Source organism: Gigantopelta aegis, chromosome 6, assembly GCF_016097555.1.
Source record: "Gigantopelta aegis isolate Gae_Host chromosome 6, Gae_host_genome, whole genome shotgun sequence".
NCBI lineage: Eukaryota > Metazoa > Mollusca > Gastropoda > Neomphalida > Peltospiridae > Gigantopelta > Gigantopelta aegis.
Genome location: NC_054704.1, coordinates 59457803 through 59483270, shown reverse-complemented (window position 1 = coordinate 59483270; position 25468 = coordinate 59457803). Strand labels below are relative to the sequence as shown.

The window sequence follows — 25468 nt, the reverse complement described above, 5'->3', positions numbered from 1 at the left end:
GCTAATTAATCAGTCAGTATAATTTAATTAAATTAAATGACAAAATCATAATATTTTTTATCATGCACTGAATATGTGCTATAGGGTGTATACTATCAAATCAAATCCCATAGACGACAATAGTAACATGTGGCTAAAACACCTAACTGCAGCGTATCAATCGACATAAACAGCACAGGTATAAATACTACCACCCCTCACCATTAAAGTGAATCAGAAAAAATGGGGGTCAAGCTGCTTATTTCAGAGATAATGAGTAGCGTCTATGACTACCCTATTTCCGCACAAAATGTTGGTACTTTTTTTTACAAGTTTCAAGCACAAGGCTACTTGACACAGTGGTACCAGGATGAGATAAAATTGCATACATTTTTTGCCCAGATGAAACTATTATTTTTTTTAACAAAAACTTGTAGTGTTAACTTCTATATCAAAATTTGCGTGCACCTCAAACTTTTACCCAACCGGAAGTTATTTGGTTTAGTACTACCTATAAAGCTGTAAGAAAGCTGTTTTCCTCTGGGATCAAGAGTAAGATTTTGTTCAGAAATGTTAGTGAATATACATTATAGCCTAGAGACTGTGATGATATCTTGTTTTTAAAAAATAACCAAAGGAACACTGAATTGGTAATTCAGTCTATATCATGTAAACAAAACATCAAGTTGTTCATAGTATTGTTGTTTACGATTAAATACAGCATTCAGCAAATGCATAACAAAATCAGGTAAAACAATATGAAGAAATGAGAGATATAACAAAAATAACTGAAAATACAAAGGATGATTTAAAACTGAATTAAAAACTGAATTGAGAACAATTAAAAATGACATTTTGTCGAAAAATTAACAAAGTTTGAACAAACTAGAACTTAGTGTGTTTACCCTTGAAGTAGAGAAAGATCAGTTACAAAAGGAAAATGCAGAATTGAAAGAGAAATATAGCCAGCTTGAATGTGATGTAAACTCGGAAAATTTCACGAGCAATCTTGTGCTGAAGAAAAACAAAGATCCTGTTGGCAAGTTTGAACAAGGTAAAAGTAGACCTATCATCACTAAATTTATTTCCAGGCTACATAAAAACCGAGCTCTATAACACAGATGGAAATTAAAAGGTACTGGAATTGGCATATCCTAGGATTTAACAGCAAAAAACATTTCCTATTTGAAGAAATTGAATGTACATGAAAATGTGATGGCAGCCTGGACTAAAGATACCAAGTTCTATGTAAAACTGAAGTCAAATGAACGTGTCATTCATGTAGATCCAGCTGTGTTCCTGAACGAGCACCATTATGACATGGAAACGACATATTAACTTGATACTTATTACAACATCTGATGCGATTATAGCTTTATGAACATACAATGTATATAAATGAATAAATGAGAAAGTAGTCCACTCAGTCCCCTCCCATGTCAGACAGGTCATCACCTAGGAACAGCCAGTTGTATGTCTGTAAAATGTTAATGCTTGTATATATTTTAACAAATATGCAGGCTACTTTTTTCTACATTTTGGTCTTTGTCCTATTTTTCCTACTCTTTCTTAAAAATACCTAGTTTTTCCTAGTTTTTCCTTTTTTGTTTGAAAATGCCACATATTGCTGTTAAAGTGTGCGTATATTCCTTGTGTTATTATAAAAGTCAACAGTTATGAATTATTTTTTTGGGTGGGGCATCAAGGTATATCTCCCAATTTGTGGCACCATATAATCTCAACATATTAAAAGTAAATCCTGAAAGATAACAATTTTTTCAATGATTAACATGATTATAATGTACAATGTGTACAATGTCAGGGGTGCAGAAAGTACTTGCCCACTCGCCAAATGAGAATAAACATTCTGACGGACGAGTTAAAAAATGCAACTACCTGTCTGACGGGCGATCCGTCTTTTTCTGACCGACTGTAAATTTATTGATGTATTTATTTATTTATTTATTTTTTTTTTTTTTACATTGAATCCATGACTCCATATCAACTATGCCAGAATTCCAAACCATTCAAACAAACGGTTCAGAATAATAACCAATATAGAAGTTTGTCAACAATACATGTACCACACTGCCAACTTCAGAGTTCCGAACTACATAGGCACGACATTCCAGAAATGGGTTATAGCGAAAATGGAACCGTGCCAAATAGACTCCAAACTAAAAGGAACCAAAATCTAAGCTATTTGACTTGTACTGAACCAAACATTAAAAAATGTATGGCCAAAACGACATTACAAGTTGTGAACGATAATATTTTCAATAAAACAGCTATATAAATTATTTATTACTTTGTAACACCGTTTTCCCCAATACATTGAAAGAAAAAGGGTACCATTTTCGCCAGTGTGTTTTGAATATATTCTTCTGTTAAATACTAGTGGGATTGGACTTGAAATTTGTAAATCTATTTGAAAGAAATGTGAAAAGTAGTCTTTAAAGGGAGGATCAACTCAAATATGAGCCTGATGTGTTGAAAAGATGCATACCCAGATGACCAACACATACTGACACTTTAAGAAATGAATAACACATCATTTTAGAGTTAATAAAAAAACGTGATTATTCCTGCTAATTTTGTTTTGTGTTTGTGACGTCTGGTGGTATACATGTAGCTTGGGATGAAGTGACGTCAGCTCCATCCAATGCCTCTATGCTCTAATTTATGACAAGGTGCTTCGCTTTCATCAACCTGACTTGTAAAACAACATAAATGACTTGATAGTATAATAAATTATTGAATTAAATATATTTCACTTTGCATCAATAGAACGAAATGGAGTTAATAGTATTTTATTCTTAAAAAATCCAAAGAAAAAAATGCATATCATTAGGCCTATTGGTAGGGTACGTTCTTAATTTTTGATAATTTGATCATTTTCTTTTCTTTGGGACTACATAATTGGTCAGTTTTGTGATTTTAGATAGGAAAGTCTACTTAATCAAGGGTTTTACAGAATTACTTACAGTAATAAAGCAGGACGGCTAATAATGCCATTACGATTTGAGGGGTGTCCGCGTGGTTATCACACAATACCCTGTGATCTTAATAAAAGAGGCACGTCTTTTTAGTGTGTCTAGACAGTGTCTGGGGACCGTCTAAATATACACCTGCCAATCAGGAACCACAGGTACAGGCCACGGGGAAAAAAAAAAGACCAATTAACCAAGAAAACACTCCGATTATTATTTCAGTACGTGGATTAATTTATGTACAAAACATAAGACAGTTATTTCAACACTTTGACAATGGTGGTTTATTTTGTATTGAAAAATAATATATACTTGGTGCTGGCTTACTGGGATGGATATTATTGCAGAACATTGCGATGCATCCGCGAAAATCAGGTATGTTTTGTTTCTTCAGTTCGAAGACTAATTCCTGACGTGACACGTTAGGTATTACGTAACCACCAGCTCACCAGAGGGCATATTCACTGGGATGGTACAAAATGGCTGTGCCCATTATATATAATAGCCGTCACATTTAAGTGTTTTATTAATTAACTGTCGATTATACTTGCTGATATTAAGCAATAATATGCATTATATATCGTTGACTATGCATACCAGGCCAAATGCCTTAATTGTCCCCTCCTTTAAAAGAATATTTCAAAATTTATTGACTTGTCAATCAAGGTTTGGGGTTTGATTTTGTATGTTTGCCATGTGATGTTGATCACGTACCAAGTATATTTGTCTTTAAATATGTTAAACAATAATATATTGTTTTATAGGCTGGCGGACTTGTAGAAATTCTTCGGGCTAGTCAATTTTAGTTGGTTCTGGTCCGGCGGGCTAGTGAAATATTTTCCATTTCTGCACCCCTGAATGTGTACTTCAGAATCTATAATACAGTATGGAAAACTAAACTAAAATTAATCATGTTAATCTGTTTTACTGTGCATCAGCATTACTATGTATGTAAATATGTATATTGATTAATACAGTGTACACTAATTTAAAATAACTGTATAACGTGACTGTTACATAAGATTCAAATTATATAAGTTTGGATAGAACTGAAAATACAGGTACCAACTGAGCACCACAAACATTTTAAAAATGTTTTCTAAATAATATAACTGTTTGGATTTAACACTTTCTTTTCACATTACCTGTCCTCACAAGTGCACCTCTCCTCTTCCCCCCCCCCCCCCCCCCCCCCCCCACGCGAGTGGTCTGGTCCGAACATCCCAACAGCCAATGGGATGGCCTAAAATTCTTCACTGTATGCTCCCTGTAGTTCCAGTCATGTGACTTCAACTTCCTTCTTTTCCTTTCGCTGGTCTGGTTCGGACATGTTTGTTTTGGCTCTGTTGTTTGGAGTCCGTATTTGGGCTTTGTCGTCTCCGATGTCTCCACTGCAGGACTTGCAGTTCTTTTGGGTCTCTTGATGTCGGCGCACAACTTGATGCTCAGAGGTTGACTCCAGTTGCGCCGAATCCAGGTGTTCCTTCCATTCGGTACAACACTCCACACTTGAAGCTTCGTCTGCCAGTCGATCTGCAACCCAGTCTCCGTTGGTGGCAACACCGATCGAATGTCTTAGACGGAGTCTCTTTGCGGCCCTTCCAAGCGACTCACCATCTCTTCGCAGATGCATCTTTAGAAGGTTGGGGAGCTCATATCAGTGACCAGACGCTGTTAGGGCTGTGGTCTCCAGAAGAAGCCGATCTACACATCAATCTACTGGAGATGTTCGCTGTTTCCAATGCAATCCTCCACTGGCGTCCGAGGTTGATTGGAGCGTCCCTGATGGTAGCCACCAACAGTGTTTTCGTGGCGGCTCAATCGACAAGGCAGTACACACTCCAGCCGTCTTCTGCAGATGACGTTTCGCCTGTACGACCTTGTGGACAGCATTCCACTGCAGATCTGTGCTCGACACATTCCGGGGGTATCCAGTGTCCTGGCAGACAGTTTCTCCTGTCCATTAGCTCTGCAGTCAACCAAATGGATGTTGCATCCAGAGGCTTTTCGATGGGTTTGCATCCGGCTTTGGACACCAAACATCGATTTGTTTGCCACATGGTTCAACCATCAGCTTCATGTCTATGTGTCACCAGTCCCGGATCCAGACATCATAGATCTAGATGCCTTGGCCATCAGCCGGAATCAGATGGATGCTTATGCATTTCCGCCTCCAATCCTGCTGCCCAAGGTGTTGCAGAGATTTCAGCAGTTCCATTGCCGTCTTCTCTTGATCGCTCCAATGTGGCCAACGAGAATGTGGTTTCCAGACCTCATCAGGCTCGCCGACCTACATCCTCTACCTCTACCAGATTGGGATCATCTGCTGTGGCATCCCACATCAAGGTTACACCATCCACAGCCTCGCTTGTTCCGGCTACATGTGTGGACATTATCACCAAAAGCTTGAAGAAGAAGGCGTTTTCTTCCAAGACTTCTGCGGCTATTTTGAGGGCTCATTGCTCGTCTACTACAGCTGCATCTAATGTCCGATGGCTATGTTTCCACCGATGGTGCATCTGGCAGAAACTCCGATCTCAGACTATTCCGGTGCCTCGTCTTGCAGACTTCCTAATGTATCTTCATACATCTCTGAAGCTCAAGGGGTCGACCATTGCAGGGTACGTGTCTGTGATTGCTATGGTTCGTGATCCAGCCACTACTACCATCCCTGATATACACAAGATGATCAAGGGGTTTAAGCTGTAAGATCAAGTCCATTGCTTTTGTCCACCGAGTGGGACTTGAATTTTGTCTTGCGGTCCTTGACGTCGGCACCATATGAACCTATAGTAGAGCATTAAACCTGGAAGCATTAACATGGAAGACTGTGTTCTTGCTGGGTTTCGCTACATCTGCACAGGTTTCCGAGATTCATGCCGTAGATGTGGACCTGGTCCGGTTTCACCGTGAATGCAGTTGTTACCTTGGGGCTCCTTATGAACTTCATGGCCAAAATCAGTTGCCTGATCAAGCTCCTCATTCCTACATGGTTCAAGCCTTGTCATCCATTGTGGGTCCGGACGATGTGCAAGATTTATCCTTATGTCCGGTGAGAGCTTTGCATCACTACCTAGAGAGGACTCGCTCGTTCCATCAACGTCATTCGAGATTGTTCCTTTCCTGTCACCAAAGTCACCTGGAAGACATTACCAAGAATACGGTCTCTTCTTGGATCCGGTCTACGATCCTGTCTGCATACCAGAAGGAAGGTTTACCTGGCCGCCACCATGTCCCTGCACTGTAACACACCCATTCAGCACCTACTTTCTGGTTGTTCTGGGTGACGGACTCCATCTTCGATAGCTACTACCTGTGGGATGTCTCTACCAAGGATGTTGAGGGCTTCCATCATCTGGGACGTGTGGTGTCTGCGCAAACTTTGGTGAATACTAGCCATCGTCGCTGAGCTGCTGTTGACTTATAGACTGCACACCAACATGTCTATAGACTCAACAGGTGAGGATTTGCTAAGACTTCTGTTCTTTGCACCTTTAACATGCACTGGTGCTGGAACTTTTGTCTGGATAACATTTGGATTGCACTTGGCCATATGTTTCCTAACTGAACTAACAATTCTTTGGTGTACTAGCCTGAAAACATTTGGGGATTTGTTTAGTTCAATGTTCTGACGGATGTACCCATACTATGCTGTTGCTTGTTTTTTTTACTAAAAACACTCCAATATGTTGGGAGGTTACCTAACACTTGCATCCCTGGTGGTACGTCTTCCCACCCTGTCAGAACCTACTTGAGCTGTCGCTTCACGGTTCCTGTTTCATGTGATTCGGGGAGCCGTACCTGCCACTGCTGACAGATGCTGCCTTTTCTGATTGTTGTTACTAACATCACCTGCATGGGTTTGTGACGGGCATCCCTAGGAGGAGGGCTTACCATGGTTGGCCTAATTCTTCCACTTGTCAGACTCCATCCTGTCTTGTTGAGAGCATTTGTGCATCTGCGGATCTCATTACCCACTGCCATCTGTTGAATGCTACACTTGTGAGGATAGGTAATGTGAAAAGAAATGGAGAAAACTTGGAGTTTTTTCTTCTTTATAGATACATTACCTGTCCTCACAGATTTATTCCTGCCCAAGCCTCCCCAGGCTTCCTGTTCTCTGTTGATGCACTCATGGAAAAGAAGGAAGTTGAAGTCACGTGACCGGAACTACAGGGAGCATACAGTGAAGAATTTTAGGCCATCCCATTGGCTGTTGGGATGTTCGGACCAGACCACTCGCGTGGGGGGGGGGGGGGGGGGGGGGGCAGGTACACTTGTGAGGACAGATAATGTATCTATAAAAGAGAAAACACTCCAAGTTTTCTCCAATTCGTTTTCTCAATATGAGCATGAATAATGTCGTTACGTACTGTTTCAGTCCTACTTTTGTCCTACTTTTTCCTTCTTTTTCCTTCTGTTTTCCTACCTTTGTCCTACTTTTTCTATATTTTCATTCATACTTTGTCCTACTTTTTCATAAGGGTGTGCTGGAAAGTCTGAAGTACAGTCAAACCCGCTTATTTGCATACCCTCGGTGCTGCTCGATTTTGTGCAATTAACCGGGTTAGTCGATTAACCGATAAGAGTACCGACTTTCACTTTGTAACAGCCATCCAACTACAAAGTGGCATGGGAGACAGTCTAGCATAATGCGGTACTTCATACCGGAACTATTACAGTTAACACATGTCACATGCAGTTAGATATATATAAATGTAAAAAAATATATCTATCGATATATATAATTAGCATGGCGTTTTTGTTTTAATCTGCCAGACCAGAAATCATTTTCTAAAAAACCAACAACGTCCGTCACTGGGCGTCGTTTTCTAAAAACACAAACTGGCGTCGTTTTCTAAAAACACAAACTTTGTGCATTAAAAAAAACCCCACTGACCATCCACTAGTGTAAACAAAGTGTATTAGCCATGTAGTTAATGAGATAAACTTGAAACAACAGAACCATCAAAAAGTTCACGTTTCATCGGTGCACGTGTTTACAAAATGACGTCAGTTTCCGGAATTACCGGGCTGTTGATTGACCGAATAGAATTACGTGAACTTGTATGCATTTGCTGGTATGGTGTTCTTTCCATCCCAAAAGATACGGCAAGCTTTGGTATTATTTGTGATCCCCAAATAATGACTTTGCTATAGTTAAGCAATTAAAGTTAAGCTCGGCTAGTGAGTCGTTATCAGTTCCAGCAGTCTGCATTGCATGCATGACCGGTCTAACACAATTGACTGACCTTCATGGTGAGGTCCGACTGATTGGTGTCTAACAATATAGCAGAAACTTAGGGACGATCCATAAATAACGGTCTTTGTTATGTTTGTTTTTTTGACGACCTCCCCCACCAGTCTTTTTTTTTTCCGCTACATTTTCCGGGAAGCAAGTGATAAATCGTTTCTTTTGCGTTTAACAGATATAGCGTACACTGCATCTAATGAATAAGTGAACAACAACCCTTTCTCGGTCACATTTATTAAAAACATAACCGCCTAGGACGATTGATCTGTAATCTTTTAATTATTAACAAGGCTTCTCAACATAACGTAATAATTGATACAGAACAATGATTGCCCTGAACACGTCAATCGAATAGGGCCTCAATAGTTGAGTGCGCATGCGTACAAGCGCACAGGCGGTACTTCTAAAAATAATAGTCGGAGAGTTACTTGTTATTGAGATGGCCTCTGATTAACAGCAATATATTGCAAACAAAACATTAGGTCTTAGGTTTATTCAACTTAATTATGTCATTCTTAAATCTTGTAGTCGGGTATTGTGATTCGCCAGTAGTAACGTGCACACCATCTCATTTGCATGTCACACGTCGACTCTGTAAACAGCGATTACACTTACAGTCGGCTTACCACACAGTGAGCTCAAACAAAACAGATTAATCGGTGATTTATTTGAGTTTTTTTGCCAAAGTTTGATAGACATTCTCAGTCATTTGTGACATTAATTTAGCACCAAAAAAATCGTTATTTATATGTGCAAATAACCGATATATAGCCTGTAGTCTGTGCAATTAACCGGATGTTTTGTAGTGTTATAAGGGCAAATGGTTCCGTGTTGGGTGAAAATAGTCGATTAACCGAATTATGCTATAAACCGATGTGCAAATAAGTGGAGTTGACTGTATGTGTTCTTACCAATTGGTCACGGTGTGTAAGAAATTCATTTAATACATCAGTATATTGATTATGCCCAGTACGGTATTGATAGAGAATAAACATACACAGTGACACATCCCTTTTTTGCCTGACCATTTGTAGAAAACTGAAACTGACGTCATATTTTGTTAATATCATGTGAAAAGATTGAGGTTTTCTCATAGGCTGTGTTTTGCTGACGTGTTATTTGCAAAATGAGTAACAGAGAAGGATAATCTTGTAAAATAAACCATAAGTGTAATTTCAGCCTGAGAATACATTCATTCACTTTGTTTTTGCATGACTATTAATTATAATTATAATTAATGAAGATTTAGTGAAGAAGTGATGTCTTAAAAGGCTGATTAACTACCTGAAAACTATGATATATTTTTTAATGACGATTGCAATGATGTCCATTCTTGTTCAATTTATGGTACTTTTGGGTTGTTTTGGAATAGGTATGAGTGTATACTAGTAATATATTATTAATTGTGTTAAAATAAGTTAACAAGCAGTAGAAAAGATGATTTACAAAAACCCCTTAAGTTGCTTAATTTGTTTTGGGAGTATACATTACAGTCATAAATAAACACAGTACTAATAATAATAGCCTAACATCCAGTCAGAATCTTGTATTTATCAAACTAATGTCGGATTTTAATAAAAAATATAAATTTTTAATGTTTTGACTCTCAGATTGTCTGAGAATATTGAAAACTGTTTTGTTTCTAGGAATTGCTGAGCTAAAGCTGGTCACGCGGAGATATGCCAAGCGACAGATACAGTGGATCAAAAACAGGTTTCTTAGAAGCAAGTGCAAGTATTCATCATGTCATGAGAATAATGATGGTAGATTGTAACACAAGGATGGACAGAGATTAGTGTTGTAGACTCACAAATTAAAGATAGGAACTCCATTTAATTGGTGTTACAATAATAATAATAAAAATTATATTGTGTTGTATACATAGTACATGCATTGATTTGAGATTTGGGGGTACCCAAAACATAAGCTTGAGTAAGCATGGCATATTCTATATCTGACAGTTTACAGTTGTTTTTTCTTTAACTATTCATCATTTAATCAGTGTTATTATATGATAAAAATATAGAACTTGCATAGCTTTTTAAAATTTTACTTATCTTGTGTGTGTAATATATATATATGTATGCATGTATGTATGTATGTATATATGTATGTATGTATGTATGTATGTATGTATGTATGTATGTATGTATGTATGTATATATGTTAATGTTTCAGGACCTGGTGAAAATGTACCGCTCATTTATAGTGTGGATTCTACAGAAACCAGTCGGTGGCAAGATGATGTCCACGGTCCAGCAGAAGAAATTGTCACTGCCATTATTGAGGTATTACACATCATAATCATGATGATTAAAACAACATATTGGGTTTAGGAAGTGAACATTAATAACATTTGATGTAGATGTGGACGAGAATGGTGGTACATTTGCATCCAATTCAAGATGTAGACACTAGATTTGTGCTACATTTGCACAGAAGTCAGACAGTCCAGATGTAGACAGCTCCTTGTTTTTTGCTGGTGAATACAGTTCCTTGTTATATTTTCATCAGGGTAGACCAGCCAGTGTGGCTCCGGTGCAGTGTTCTCGTGAGTTGAGTGACGAGCCTGTATACAACGTGTGTCATGTCTGTGGGGGCCGAGTGTTCGTCACCAGGACCCAGTGGGAAGGTCAGTTTGTGTAGGAAGTTTTTAAAACATGTTTGAGAGATTATTGTTTTGACAGGGGTGTCATTTCAAAATCTGCCTATGTGCAAAGGTGAAAAACCTGGATTTTGATTTCACCAGTATACTGTTCCTGTTATAGCCACCACCACCCACTGTATAAGACTTTTCAAAGTTTTAAAAATATTTCATCAGGCATCTGACAATTGAAAATGTGTACAGTCCATTTATGGCTTACACAAAAAGAAATTCAAGCAACCTATTTCATTTTTGCATGACCTGTCATGACTGTAAAAGGTGTTCTATATTTAATGAGTGAATGAAAAATGAGTTACGCAAAACTTGACTTGTGCAAGCAGTACACAAATAAAACGATAATTCCCACCGTTTTCAGATGCCTGGTTCATCCAAGGTAATACATGTATACTAAAAGGCAAAAGTTATTGTAACACACAAAAGACAAAGATAATTGATGATAAGTTTTTACTGCCGTATATGAAACGTTATAACATGGAAAGAGAAATGTCCGAAGGTATGGAAACGAGCAATATTCCATGAAAAGGGTGCACCTGCCATATGCAAATGAGCCACATCACTAGAGGGGGTCCAGAGCGAAGTTCACACAGTCAGTAGCGAGTGTGTTTACCTTGAGCACTGATACAGGCCTGGAACTGTCGTCTCATTGAGGCCACTAAAAACTGGAGAAAGTTCCTGGGAATGCCATTCCAAATCTGAGGAAGGATCAGCCGGAGTTCCTGCAGTTGCCATAAGTGCCATATGGTGTTTCTGTGGACGTTGAATTGATATGCGATGTCACGCTGCGGGGTCCCATATTCAAGCATGACCATCTGTAATTTTTACTGAGGCATGGCATGATGAAATTGCATCAAACAGTTAACTAATGGTATTTTTCTGACTTCTGGACTTCTGAAGGCTGCACAGAGTGGCAATGATTTGCGACTGAATGTCTAGCCTTTTATGGTGAACACTGGACAGGATTTCTCCCGAATATTCCATGTTTCTTGTACAAAGCATGCAATTGCTGCAACAACTGCTTGGTTGCATTTCTTTGAGCTGTTTCATGCACATTTTCTCTGGTTTACATCCATAAATCCATTTACAAATTTATTACTCCAAACAATCCATGTCACAATAACTTTTGCCTTTTAGTATATTAGCTCTGCTACATATATTTGGGAATAAGCAGAATATGATTAAAAGTCTGCTACACAATGTAGAACTTTGAGTTGTCTACCATAGACCATTAAACTAAATGCCAGAAAATCAAATGTATGACTATCTTGATTTCAAGTATAAGTTGAACATCTTAAAATCTGTTAGGGTGCATTCACTTGTAATGTAATTCTTATTACATTTAGGCTAGCTGTAAATTTTGTTTGTTTTTAAAGGTCACATCAAGAGTCGTCGCCACAAAAAGCTCTTTGGCAAGAAACTGAAGACTGAGAGGGAAGAACAGCAGCAAACAGGTTCCGAACAGATATAAGAATATTAATTATCTCCTGAATGAAATATTAATTTCATTTTCTTTCATATTGAGAAAAAATTGCAGACTCCCAATTCTTGTGTAAGAGGATAAATACAGAAATTCTAAAATCCTTAGAATATTTAGATGCGGTTGAATTAAAGTTATATTCATATGTGATCACATTTCCACTTGTTTCTTGTGGTTATAAAGACATAATTCTGCTAACTCCAGGGCACTGTAATGGTCATCATATTTAGTCCGATTGTTTACCTGGTGAGTCTTTCAACAGTATAGTGTGACTCCCAACTAAGGACAAAGTCATTTGGAACTTTGTTAAATTTTTTGTTGTGTTTAAGTTAAAGGTAGGGTCAACTCAAACAAGAGCCTTATGTGTTGGAAAAATGCATACCCAGACCACCAACACATACTGACACTTTAGCAAATGAAAAACGCGTAATTTTAGAGTTAATAAAAAACCATGATTATTCCTGCTAACTGGGGGCAGCCATTTTGTTTCATTTTTATGATGTCCAGTGGGATAGCTTGGGGCGAAGTGATGTCAGTTCCTGACCATCTCCTGTATGTACAGTGTAAACAAAAGCAGTAATTTTAGACAAGGCGCTTCTCTTTGATCAACCTGACTTATAAAACAGCATAAATGACGTAATAATATAATAAACTATTTAACTAAATATATTTCAAGTTGCATTAACGGAACAAAATGTGGTTATAGTATTTTTCTCTGTTAAATAATCCAAAGGAAAAATGTACACTATTAGGCCTATTGATATGCTACGTTGGAGCAAAAACGACAACCCACGATACCCAAGTGATAATTTTCTTTTCTTTGGGACTACGTAATTGGTCAGTTCTGTGGTTTTAGATGGAAAAGTCTACTTAATCAATAGCTTTACGGAACTATTTACAGTAATAAACCATGTCCATTACAATTTTAGGGGCGACAGGTAATATTCCACAATACCGGTATGTATTTTTGTGTCTAGACAGCATCAATTAATTGGCTCGTCTGGTTACCAATCAAATACACACCTGTCAATCAGGAATCACAGGTTGAAGCGACTAACAGCATAGACCAATTAACTAAGAAAACACTCCGTGTATCATTTCAGTATGTAGGTTAATACATGGGCAAAATATTGTTAATTGTTTCGACTTGTTGTGTAGCCACTTTGACAATGGTATTTTATTTTGTATTGAAAAATAATATATATAGTGCTGGATATACTTATTGCTGGCTTACTGGGATGTGTATTATTACAGAACATTGCAATGTATGACTATTTATCATCCCGCAAAAACCAGGTAGATTGTGTTTCTCTAGTTCTAAGGCTCATTCCTGACATTATGTGTTAAACCGGCGCCGTCGATATAAATAGGAGTGGGCGGAGCTTAAATCCAAAATGTTTGAAAGTTTGACAGTTTGAAGACACAGCTTTATTGGGGGTACATTTTTAATATTTATGGAACAATTAGAACATATTATAACTCCAAATTTGATCCGCTTGTAGATAAATGTAAGAGAAATAAAGAATGCTTTTAATTTCTATACAAAGCTATTGTAATTAGAGGTAAACTGGAACTTATAACTCCGAAGCGTAGAATTGAATAGTCCTATATGGACATGTGACGTAGCTTGTTTATGTCACATGACAACCATGAGTAACAAGGCGCACGTGGAACGGGCCACGTGGAATAATAGTATTTTTGCCCCTCACTTGCAAGGTAGCAAACGTGTTATTTGCAAAATACATTTAATAATAATGCCTTTACAGGTGTCTACTTACTGGTTATTGTCACTTATGCCCCATATACGATATACCATCGGTGTTTGGGTATAATGACATGACCAACGACAGAACACAGTGCGGCATCATTTCTCTCAAGTGTCCAGACATTTTCCTGGGTGGTACCTCTATCTAAAGATCGCATTTTGCTCTGTTGATATCGGGCATCAAGCCATGCGCCTCGGCGAGACAACATTTTCCAGAATTTTTTTATAACGTTCTTTCTGTAAACCAGCATTACGAATATGGGGTGCGGCGCCATTTCCTAACCAATTCTGTCTATCGGACGTAACACATGGCACACAAAAACAAGATGAACATTCATCGTCAGTAGGTGTGCTGTGTTGTCTGGCCGATGTTCTGCCGTGTCCATCACTTTGTTCGAGAATTCTCTGCGACCCTTCCCGAGAGCCAGAACAGGTATTTTTAGCAATCCGGTCTGGTGCTGTCAACCGGTGCGCGTCCGACGCTTCTTCAAAGTGAGCACTACCTTCGTCCTCACAAACTGACCATTCATTTTTTATAACATCATTGTCTAAATCAAAATCGCTAAAGCGACAGAATGCCAATAGAGCTTCCGCTTGATCCTTGGTTATTTTAAAACATAATTCCCTTTTTTCACTCATAAATCATCAGCAAACGTTGGCGCACTTTTGATGGAAACTAAAACAATAGCCCCGATAATTTAATTACCAGGAATGTGCGACATTCCGCTGTAAAGGAGACAAAGCTACTAAAACTCTCTTCCGTTATCTTATATTCTGACTCGAATAATGTGAGTTCAGTGTCGTAATAAAAACAAATATATGCATGTATATATACTACGTTTAATTTCACTGTGCATTATTAAATAAAATAATATTGTCGTTTTCTCATATGTATTTTGTTAGTAGATAAGAAAATTCGCCCTTTAGAAAAATAGACTAAACTAAATATTAACACCAACCTGTATTTGTGGCGCCTTTTTAAAAATAATCAACATGTTTCTTCAATGTGAACATATTCCGAATTAGAAGCTTGCTTATTTAAAGATCGAAAATGCAGCTTATAAAAGACGAAAACAGACAAGAATTCGGAAGAAAGAAAAGAAAGTCAGATGAGGGTGATGAGATGCGAATAAGAAATAAACGAAGAAAATTAAAAGACGTTCCTCTGGTGACAGGAAATATTCGATTCTATGCCCAATCTAATGATGACAAAACTTTGCTCTTCAACAAAATAGATCGCGCAAAACTATTATTGGATGACAGGGTTTCAAATACAAGCAACAGCACAATTCTACACGAGGTTTTTGATTTTTATCTTCAACAACATGCATTGCCACCAAGCAACACCGATGCAGATGATTTGAGAACCGCTCACAAATTTTCAACATATTTACCATGTCCAAAGGAACAGAGTACAGAAAAGATGTGTCTCATTACAGAATCGGCAATACAAAATCTTTGTGTCGGATTACAGGTGCATGCCCATGAATGTTCGAAACACATGGAAATTGAAACAATAGAATACTCAGGGCACACAGGAAAAATTTCTTTGCACTGTGAGAATCAACACAGCATGAAAGTGGACACATCACCTCGTTTGCCGGGTGGATCATTCCTCGCAAATTTTCGCATCTTGCATGCACTTTTTGTGTCTGGTTTGCGATATTCACAGTATGAACGTTTTGTCACATCTGCAGGATTTGGTCAGTTATCAGAGACTTTCGTCAGTAGATTTTTAGATTTATACTGCTGCAAAACAAATAACATCGCTGATCAATCTATTAAAGATGCTGTTGACGAAGAAACGGCTATCACAACACTTCAATGTTCTGATATTAATTCTGACTTCAAAGGAATTACGATATTGACAGACGCAAGGCATGGGTGGCGAAAAAATGCACGGCAGTCTGACGTGGTTGCCATTGGATTTGAAACAAAAAAGGTCATAGGACTGGCAGTCGTCTCCAAAGATGACGATCCAGTAAGCCAAAGACATGAGACATTCAGTGTAAAGAAATTATACGACTACTTTGATAAATGTGGAATCAATGTCAACATCCACGGACACGACCGAAATGTCACCATAAATAAATACTTGTCAGAAAACCGTGTTGGTGTTACTAACGCAAATGACACATGGCATGCAACAAAGGGAATTAGTAAAGAAATGAAAAAAGTCTGCACTGGCCCTGTTAAGTTCCATGCTGTGAAATGGCACGGTGAATTGTCTGACAAAGCGGCATCGGTGAAAACGCATTGTTATTACGCCATGAAATATTGTGGTGGATCGTCAGAAAAACTGAGAAGTCTTCTTGACAATATAGTTTTACATTATCAAAATATACACGATAAATGTTTGCCTGAATCAAGATGCAAAACTGATAAAAACTACGAGCCCAGCAAAATCATATTGCGAGACCCGATCGCTATCAAACTTTTCGATTGCGCAATCAAGCGACTTGTCATATACAAAACACCGGAAGACTACGTCACATGTGTCGATACACACTATGTGGAATCATTCAACAATGCTTGTTTGGTATACCATGACAAATGCATTTCCTTCTCTGACAAGGAATATAAACGAAGAAGTAACCTAGCCATCTTAGACTGGAATGAAAACATTGGTCGCGATTTTACCTCGGTGACATTTTATGAAGATCCGCGTTGTCCACGCAGAACAGTTGGTAAAAAAAAATCTAAAACCGAAGACTCGCAACTTTGCACGAGATATTTGGGATTCTGTTGTGGATCATATTTATTTCTAATCTAAATGATAAAAAAAAAACACCCCGGGAATGTGGTTCTTCATTCTAACGTTGCATGAGTACAGCTTTCTTTCTCTGAGGCCACGTGTATTTGTTTAATTATGACTCATAGACTGTGACCTTGTCGCTAGACTTAGATCACGTGATCATTATCTCTGGCTTGAAGCTCCGCCCATTTTATTGTCGGTAGGACCCACCGCAAGCGCGGCTTTAAGTATTATGTAACCACCAGCTCACCAGAGGGCGTACTCACTGAGATGGTACAAAATGGCTGCGCCCGTTATATATAATAGCCGTCACATTTAACCGTTTTATTAATTAACTATACGATTATACGTGTTGATATTAAGCAATAATGTGCATTATATATCGTTGAATATGCATACCAGGCCAAATGCCTTAATTGTCCCTTCCTTTAAGACTCTTTTAAGAATGGATTTCATATTTTGTAAGTGTAATCATTAAGCAAGTGTTTTTAGCTGCAAATCACAGCCCTGGGACAAGGTCATATGGTAAACAAACATTTTAAAAATTAGATATTGTATCTATAGGAATCTCGCATTGTTGCATAAAAGATCTTTTTACTGCTAATGGAAAAGTATAGTGTATTTCATCTACTGTATATCTTCGTCTAAAAGTCAAAACATTTTCATTAAAATAATATTTTAAAACTTGGGGAGTCGACCTATAAAGTTACACACAAAATATTAGAATTTTGGGGAATGTATTACAAGTTAGTGAAATGAGTAATTTGCCAGTTTAATTTTTATAACTTTCGCTTTTTGCATTTGATCGGTTTTAGTTATAAAATGTGACATGAAAAGACAAACCGATCTCACACGCTGAGACAAATAACAACCATCACTAATAGTTAATTGTAAACAATGCTAAGCACCTGTTGCCTCTGTCTATTCTGCAATCTGGTAACTGGCATTAATCATTGTTCAAACAATCTTTGTAAAAAACCCAAAATGTTCATGATCAGCTTCATGAATATTAATCAGCTTTCACTACAACTTTCTTAGACTGATTCTAACAGGTACAAAGCAATTTTGGCACGAAAACTAGTATATTTTACAGAACAGTTATCTTTCTTTACACTGATGCTGGTGCATGCAAGATGAATGCCAACCACATGTGTGTGTGTGGGTGGGGGGGGGAGACATCATGAACATTTAAACCAACTAAAATAAAGGATTTAACTGTAGTTTATTAAAATACCTCATCTGAATCATAAGGCCATGGTCATTGGTAAGGGGGGGGGGGATTTATTTAATGTATATATATCCAATTAAGTTTGATACACACTGACCCTGCACATGGCCTCTGGTATTGCCAGCAACTAATTCTATTACAAAAGTGTATGTGCATTTAATTATATGGCTGGACCAGTAGGACTACATACTAGAGCTTCTACCTTTGGACACAATAAATCAGTTTGTCTCTTACAACTACACTTATTAACACAAACCTATTGGCAAAAGTGTCACATGACAAATTGGTGAGAAGAAATGAATTACTGATTTGTTTAAAACAGGTAATCATCAGTTATACTATGGGAAGTTAGTAGACAATACTGAAAATAATAATTAATTTGCCTTGTACCCTAGTACTACACTGGCTATTGTTAAATGGGGAATTGGGTACATGCAGAAGCTGCAGTGCTTCTTTTGTGGCTTAACGACCTAGTCTCTGAACATTCTAAATACTGGAAATATTTGTTCTAATAATAAGTTAATAGTCAATTCCATTAATTTAAAGGAACCATTGCTGTTAAACAGTTCCTACCCCAAAACTCGATATGGGAAGTTTGCTACTGACATGATGATGTGATTTGTAGACTATATTCTGTCGAAGTAATACACATTACTATGTTGCTCTAATAGCCATTCATTCAGTGAGGAAAGTGAGGAACAGACAGACAATATCATCCCCTGCACTTTGCTATCATTAGTGAATATGATTCTTGATCCAAATATTAAACAGTGCCAGGTTTTATGGTAATTCAAGACACCAACTTTCATATGACACAGGCATTCCTATCCCAATATAGTATGGCCTTACAATTCAACCAGATACAATAAAGCTGTAATTTGTTGATTGTCTTTATCCCCATCAGACTGCCCATTTCCTTTGATCATATTTTGAGGAGATCATGGTAACTTGCTAAAGGGGTTATTTAGCACTTTGAAGTCATGAGAAAGGCACATTCTATGCCCTTACCCCTATACGTTTGTCTGCCTTTCCTTCTATCTACTTTGCTGCATTCCAAATCTGATGAAGAAAAGATTATCTTAGAGATGACAGTCACATAAAAGCAAGTCTTCTTTCCCTGACTTACACGAACATTTTACTTGCAGAGCCCATACCAAAAGAAATATTAACATTAATTACCAATGGTCCTATGTGACCCCAGACAAGCAACATATCAGTAGACAGAACAAGAATACAAATGGCTTAACAGGAATACATTTTTTGAGGAATAAAAAGTAGATGTTGATGAATACTATACACTGATGCCACTTTATGAAAACAAATAGTGTAAATTAATAATTAACCATCAAGTACATACGGCAGATAAAAAGATATTTCATGGATGGATGTGTTATCCAATGCAACTATTAAAGCAAATAGGACTAAAAACAGAACTGTGTAAAGCTTTATTAATGCAGTACATGTTACCAGAACCAGTGGAGTTCATCAAATCACAGCTGCCTCACTTTAAAGTTTGCAGAATGAAACATGTTAAACTCATAATCTCACAATACAGAAGACATTCGTATTTTGGTTTTGGATATATCATGTATTGATGTTTGTGTGGATTCTACTGGTATCCAACTTCCATATGCATGAAGGGTCAATGAAAACATGGTACTCAAATTCTTTGAATTAAACCATTCCAACTATTGTCATTGGCTCTCTGTACACATAAAAGATATGTCTAAATGTCCAGATGATCATCCCCAATAGAAGAACTTGTTTTTTTGTGGTTTCCAGGTACTTTATAAGAATTAAAAAAAGAGTTTGTTTTAATTGGTATCATATGATAATTAACACGATGAGGATTATATACAGGGCATTTGTAAGTAGACACATTTCTTTTATTGTTCAGTATATCCATATATTTTTGGCAAATATGGTGAATATATATATTACTCTTTTTTTTATATGCACCATTAGATTTGTTGTTCTTGATACATGATTATAGGTGTTGGTTATAATGGTTTTATGTGCCTTATGTAGTTAATGGCGACCATTTTGAAATCCAAAATAGCGACCACCAGAGGGAGATATTAATTTCTTTTATGTCCTAATTTTAAATTGACCCCACAATGATACAGGTAATATGTGCCAAGTTTCATTGATATTTTGCCTTGGCCACTGAGCTTATGCAGGGTATACATTGTATTTGATTAGACGCATTTCTTTTTTTGAACAGTGTATTCATAAATTAAAAAAAAGAAAGAAAGATTAATATATAACAGCAACACATAAATAGTAATTATATTGCAATTGGAGATACAAACAGAGTAAGAAACAGTTAATTGGCAGCCATTTTGAATTGTGACATCGCATGGCCAATAGGGGTCATCACCAGGTTGGTCCTATATCAAGTTTTTCTCTACACATGATGACCTAACTGCATGCAAAGTGGCATTTTAGTATAACATTTTGCACTATTTTACCACTATATGCCACAGCTCTACTACACTATTTATACCTCATTTCTTTAGACACACACCACTGGTTGAATGGGTAAGTCCTCATTTTTCTTAGCTCCCATTAATGTTAAATTCACATGCTCTAACCAGGGCACATTCTGTTCGCATGTCAGTTATGCAAAATTATATTTACGCGAACCACAAATCTGTTACATCATGACCTGTAAACGTTCATAAATTAAAACTTGCAAACTTCACGATTACAGGAAGTTTATTCACGCAGACATACTACTAGTATTCCGACAAATGCTTTCGACTGATTTTTAGATACTTGATACGCAGCAAACCAGTAGACAATGTTATATTTCAACAGTTGTAACTTGCGACCAGTTTAAACTAAATGCTCAGTATAGAGTCGAGCCAAAAGTTTTAAAGAAATGTGCACAGACCGCAGGGGACGGCTAAATTATCTGCTGCTATTTTATCTCTAAAGGAATATATGTAGACATAATATTGGCTTGCCTATAATTTTACATATGTTGAAAACAGTTTTAACGTAAACAGGAATCCAAAAGTGTCACAAAAATTGAAAAATACTAACATTGCATGAGCTTTGAAAAACATACATTTGGAATATCACTGTAGTATAGAAGTACCATCAATAAATGAAAGTAGCATAGCCACCGCAAAATGAAAAATGATTATGTATCTGTTTTGTTTCAGTACTGGGGCTGATATTCAGTCCTTTCACATTATTGTTAACTTTAACAAGCATTAAAGAAACTGTTTTGTAAAATGTTTTCTTTTGTATTTTGTTTTAACTTTTATGTTTGAGCTAAAAACTGTATTTAAAATATAATTTCAACGTAACTTTGAGCTAACTGATCAGGTAACCCATGGGTTATGCAAATATAATTCACGTAACCAACCAATTGGTTACCTAGGTAAAAACCATGTGAACAGACTTCTGGTTACCTCAGATTTCGAAATATTGTCCCGTCTAATGGTGTTAAAGTTATAGCATTGTTATTGTGCTAGCACATCAACGGTAACCTCCCACCCGCCCCAAGGGAGGTCTTCCTTGATTCAGTCATTCCGGACTTTGAATTGCGATGAGGATTGACATGCACAGGTGTACTACATACATCCAGCAAGGGGAGACAATTCTGCAGTGGAGGTTATGACTCTGGGTCGTATAAACGTTGTTGTACTAGCACTAGGTAAGTATGAATAATAAAACAATTTAGAAACAAAATTTCTAAGAGTACCAAGTGTTTGACATCCAACTGATTTTTAAATAAATGTTCTCTAGTGATGTTGATGAACAAAACACTTTTAGCTTTTTTTCTGTGAAACAGTTGTAACTTGAAATTGAAAGAGCATTGGATTCCCAGACTTTTTACTCCTTTTTTTTTTTTTTTTACAGACAAACACAGTGACAGATGTGAAGCAGAGGAAATCAACCATGATGATTACTGTCAAATGAAAGATCACTGATCATTTAAAAACGGCTAATTAGTGTGGTAGGCCTGTGGCAAAATTAACTAAGTTCTTTTTGCAGTAACACTATCGCAAAGACCATCTCTACATATTGCAAAAGTTAGAAATGTTTGTGGCTCTGCATAATTGTTTAATATTGATTTGATGACGTCATTATGTAAACAACTACCATCGACGTCCAAAACTGTGTTCAACCAACGACAAAAACATTAATACGATACTTGCAGAAAGAATATTATATATTTTTCAGTTGGGTACTTGAAATAAAATATATTCCAATCAGTTAACGAAAAAATAAATCAATAACATGGATGTAAAACGAATCCATTCTAGTAAACATGAATATAACACCATCCAGTAAACAGGAAAGCATTTTTGTTTGTAACTGTTCTTTCCATACCTTGGCACACCTTAGGTGGGCCATGTATTTTGTTGATGGTCCTGGCATGTATCCGTCAATCACAACAGCAGCTTTAGGATAGTATTCAGTCGCTGAAGTTAGGAGCTACTAAGAAGTTACTAACTGTAGGTCATTTTATGCTGACAGACTCTGAGAGCATTACCATTGACAAGAACAAGTTTCCAAAGCTCATTTGCCAGTGCTGCCTTATTTTATGTCATCAGAGATGGTATTGGTAGCTGTTATGAAAAGTTGCAAAAGAAGTTGCGTGTCAACTGATTGTGGCCTGCCATCCACATTACAGACATGTTTTCCCCTTAATGTCTGGTCTTCCTCCTTCTTCAGGGTAATCTCTACCACTGTTTGGCTTTGAGTTCCAGTGATTTCCTACATGATACTGTTTATATCAGCACATGCTGGCATGGAAAGCACTCACTTTGCATGGTGCGATTCGGTTATCTCTGTCCCTCGAATGAGGTCACCATTGTTTTTCCATTACCATAGTTTGACACCCAATAGCTGATGTATTTTTCTTGCTGGGGTGTCATTAAACATTCGTTCGTTCGAATGAGGTCACCTGCTGTTTTACACTGTGCAACACGGTCTGCTCAATAGGTGAAGTCTGGTGAAATGCCAGCCTAGTATCTGTTGCTTCGTCTTACAACATGGTGTCACTCATGAAGCTTTTATTGACAACCTGGTTGGTTTTGTCAAGTATGGTCATCTGTTGCAGGAACAGATAGCAGAGTTTGTATATAAGTTGTGTCCAGCTACAGCAAGATATGGGAGTATCTTATGTACAGCTGACCGGTGAAGGAACCAGCCTCCAGAAAGCATTTCATTATATCAACCATAGACATATACTGTAGCCATAGTTCACTAGTTCTTCCAATCAATGTCAGTTTCGTTTCATGCAGCTTTCTGCTGATCCTGGTGAGATGGTCATTGTTTTTCACAGAGCCTGGTGACAGTTAACCCTTCAACAGTTTGTCGTGCAAGGAAGAGATTACTTCAAGATCTTCCCTGTCCTCGAATTCACTCGCTACACACAACAATATCCTTTTTCAAATATGAGGAAACTCAAGTTTGGGGAATTGCTTCCAGCTCTACTTGACAGTCAGTCTCCTGGTCAGTGTTTTAGAGTCTGTTCCACTAATAGTTAGTATGACAGTCTTCCCATCCGCGTTGATGGTCTTTTCGCACGGTGCACACAGCTCCATGGTCTTTCAGAATTATGTCCCTGAAAACCAAAATGTATGGTTAACATGTATGCAGGATGAATTTAACATGAATGTGTGTATGTGGGCCTTCAACGACCCCCATTGTAACATTTTGTAAAATAAGACCAACTCCTCTGAAGTGGTGTGTGTGTGTGTGTGTGTGTGTGTGTGTGCGAGCGCACGTGCGTGTGTGTGGGTTTTTTTTATATTATTAAATGCCAGAGAAAAGAACAAATACTCTGCACTGACTATGAATAAAATAATGAGTACATTGGTCCAGTTTGTTTGTTTTTTCATAACATTAGTCAATTCTTTACAACATCCCTACCTACCCCTTAATATTAAGTAATTGTTGAACAGCCTATGTTCTTTTAAGTAATAATGTTCTTCAAAGGGAACAATCACACACTGAGTAACAGAATGAGTTTAGAACATTGAATTATACACAAAACACTGAAATTGTTAATAACAAATCGTGCAAAAATAACTTATTTATAGAAATGCAAATAATAACAATAACAATAATACTTTGACCCATTTGGTCAGCCATACATTTCCCCCTCACAAACCACAGTCAGTTTATAAATTATTATGCACATTTAGTTGCTCAATCATCAAGTTAACTTTGACGGATGGTACATTTAAAAAGTATCTGTAATAAAACTTAAACATAATATTATCTCTGCATTTGTGGAAAAGAAAAATATTCAGATAGGGTTGATGTCTGCATAATAGGGTTGGAGCTGCTGATTAATTCACAAGGGGTGAAAATAATCTAAAAAGCTGCATCCCATAGCCGTTTGCATTGAATGACGTCACTATTTGTATGACATTATTTTGCATATCCCAACAAATAATAATAGTCTAAGCCGCCTGATACTTCCATTTTCACAATGCTGGAATTGTTTTGTTTGATGGTTATGAATGCATTCGATATTGTAAAATATTTTTTTACCATATACCAAAGATAAATCTAAAGTGAAACTACGATAAAATATATGACATTTATTATGTAGGAAGCTGAAACGACAATGCCAAATGCCTTGTCCTCGACCTTCAAAAATAATAATAAAATTAAATTAAAAAAATCGTCTGCAATGGGTGTAAATTCCCATAGGCATGAACACGGGTAAATCATGCAAAACATAATGACATATTGAACACTTACCAGTATTTTGATGAAAACAGGTTCAAATCAAACAAGCGCGCCCTCGAATCTTCATTGGAATCAGGTCAGCTTCCGGTAAAACAAACAGGAAATTGTATGGCGGCCGCATGGTGTCACAATAGCAAAATTTGTTGTTTTTAAATAAAAATTGTATGATTATGCAGAGACTGTGATAATTCTAACTCTGGATAGGCACTAACCAATTGTCACTTTATCATATCCATACAAATATGTTGTGTACCTTTTACTTTTACCCTATTGTTTCTGTAGTCTAGGCTATCGGAAGAAATACATTTATGTGATGCAGCAACTAATACACTTATAATATTTAAAGATTTCTAGGGGGATCACTGGTACTAACACAGGTAGATATGTATTGCATTTCAGCAGGCTTTTTAATAGTATTTCTTTTTTTTTAATAAATTAAGGGGGAAAAAGGTATAATTTAAAATTAATTTGTGTAGTTATTCATTTCAGACCGGCCTCGGTGGCGTAGTGGTTAGGCCATCGGTCTACAGGCTGGTAGGTACTGGGTTCGGATCCCAGTCGAGGCATGGGATTTTTAATCCAGATACCGACTTCAAACCCTGAGTGAGTGCTCCGCAAGGCTCAATGGGTAGGTG

General features: G+C 37.3%; 1 protein-coding gene across 1 annotated transcript in view; it reads left to right on the top strand.

Annotated features, from left to right (window-relative positions):
- LOC121374649 (tRNA dimethylallyltransferase-like) overlaps positions 1 to 23953 on the top strand; it is a 123423-nt gene extending 99470 nt beyond the window's left edge. The window contains exons 8-12 of the mRNA XM_041501757.1: positions 9870 to 9947; positions 10402 to 10511; positions 10738 to 10855; positions 12259 to 12336; positions 21984 to 23953. Of these exons, the coding sequence (XP_041357691.1) occupies positions 9870 to 9947; positions 10402 to 10511; positions 10738 to 10855; positions 12259 to 12336; positions 21984 to 22054 (455 nt within the window). The 3' untranslated portion in view covers positions 22055 to 23953. The remainder of the gene's footprint in view (positions 1 to 9869; positions 9948 to 10401; positions 10512 to 10737; positions 10856 to 12258; positions 12337 to 21983) is intronic.
- The last annotated feature ends 1515 nt before the right edge of the window (positions 23954 to 25468 follow it).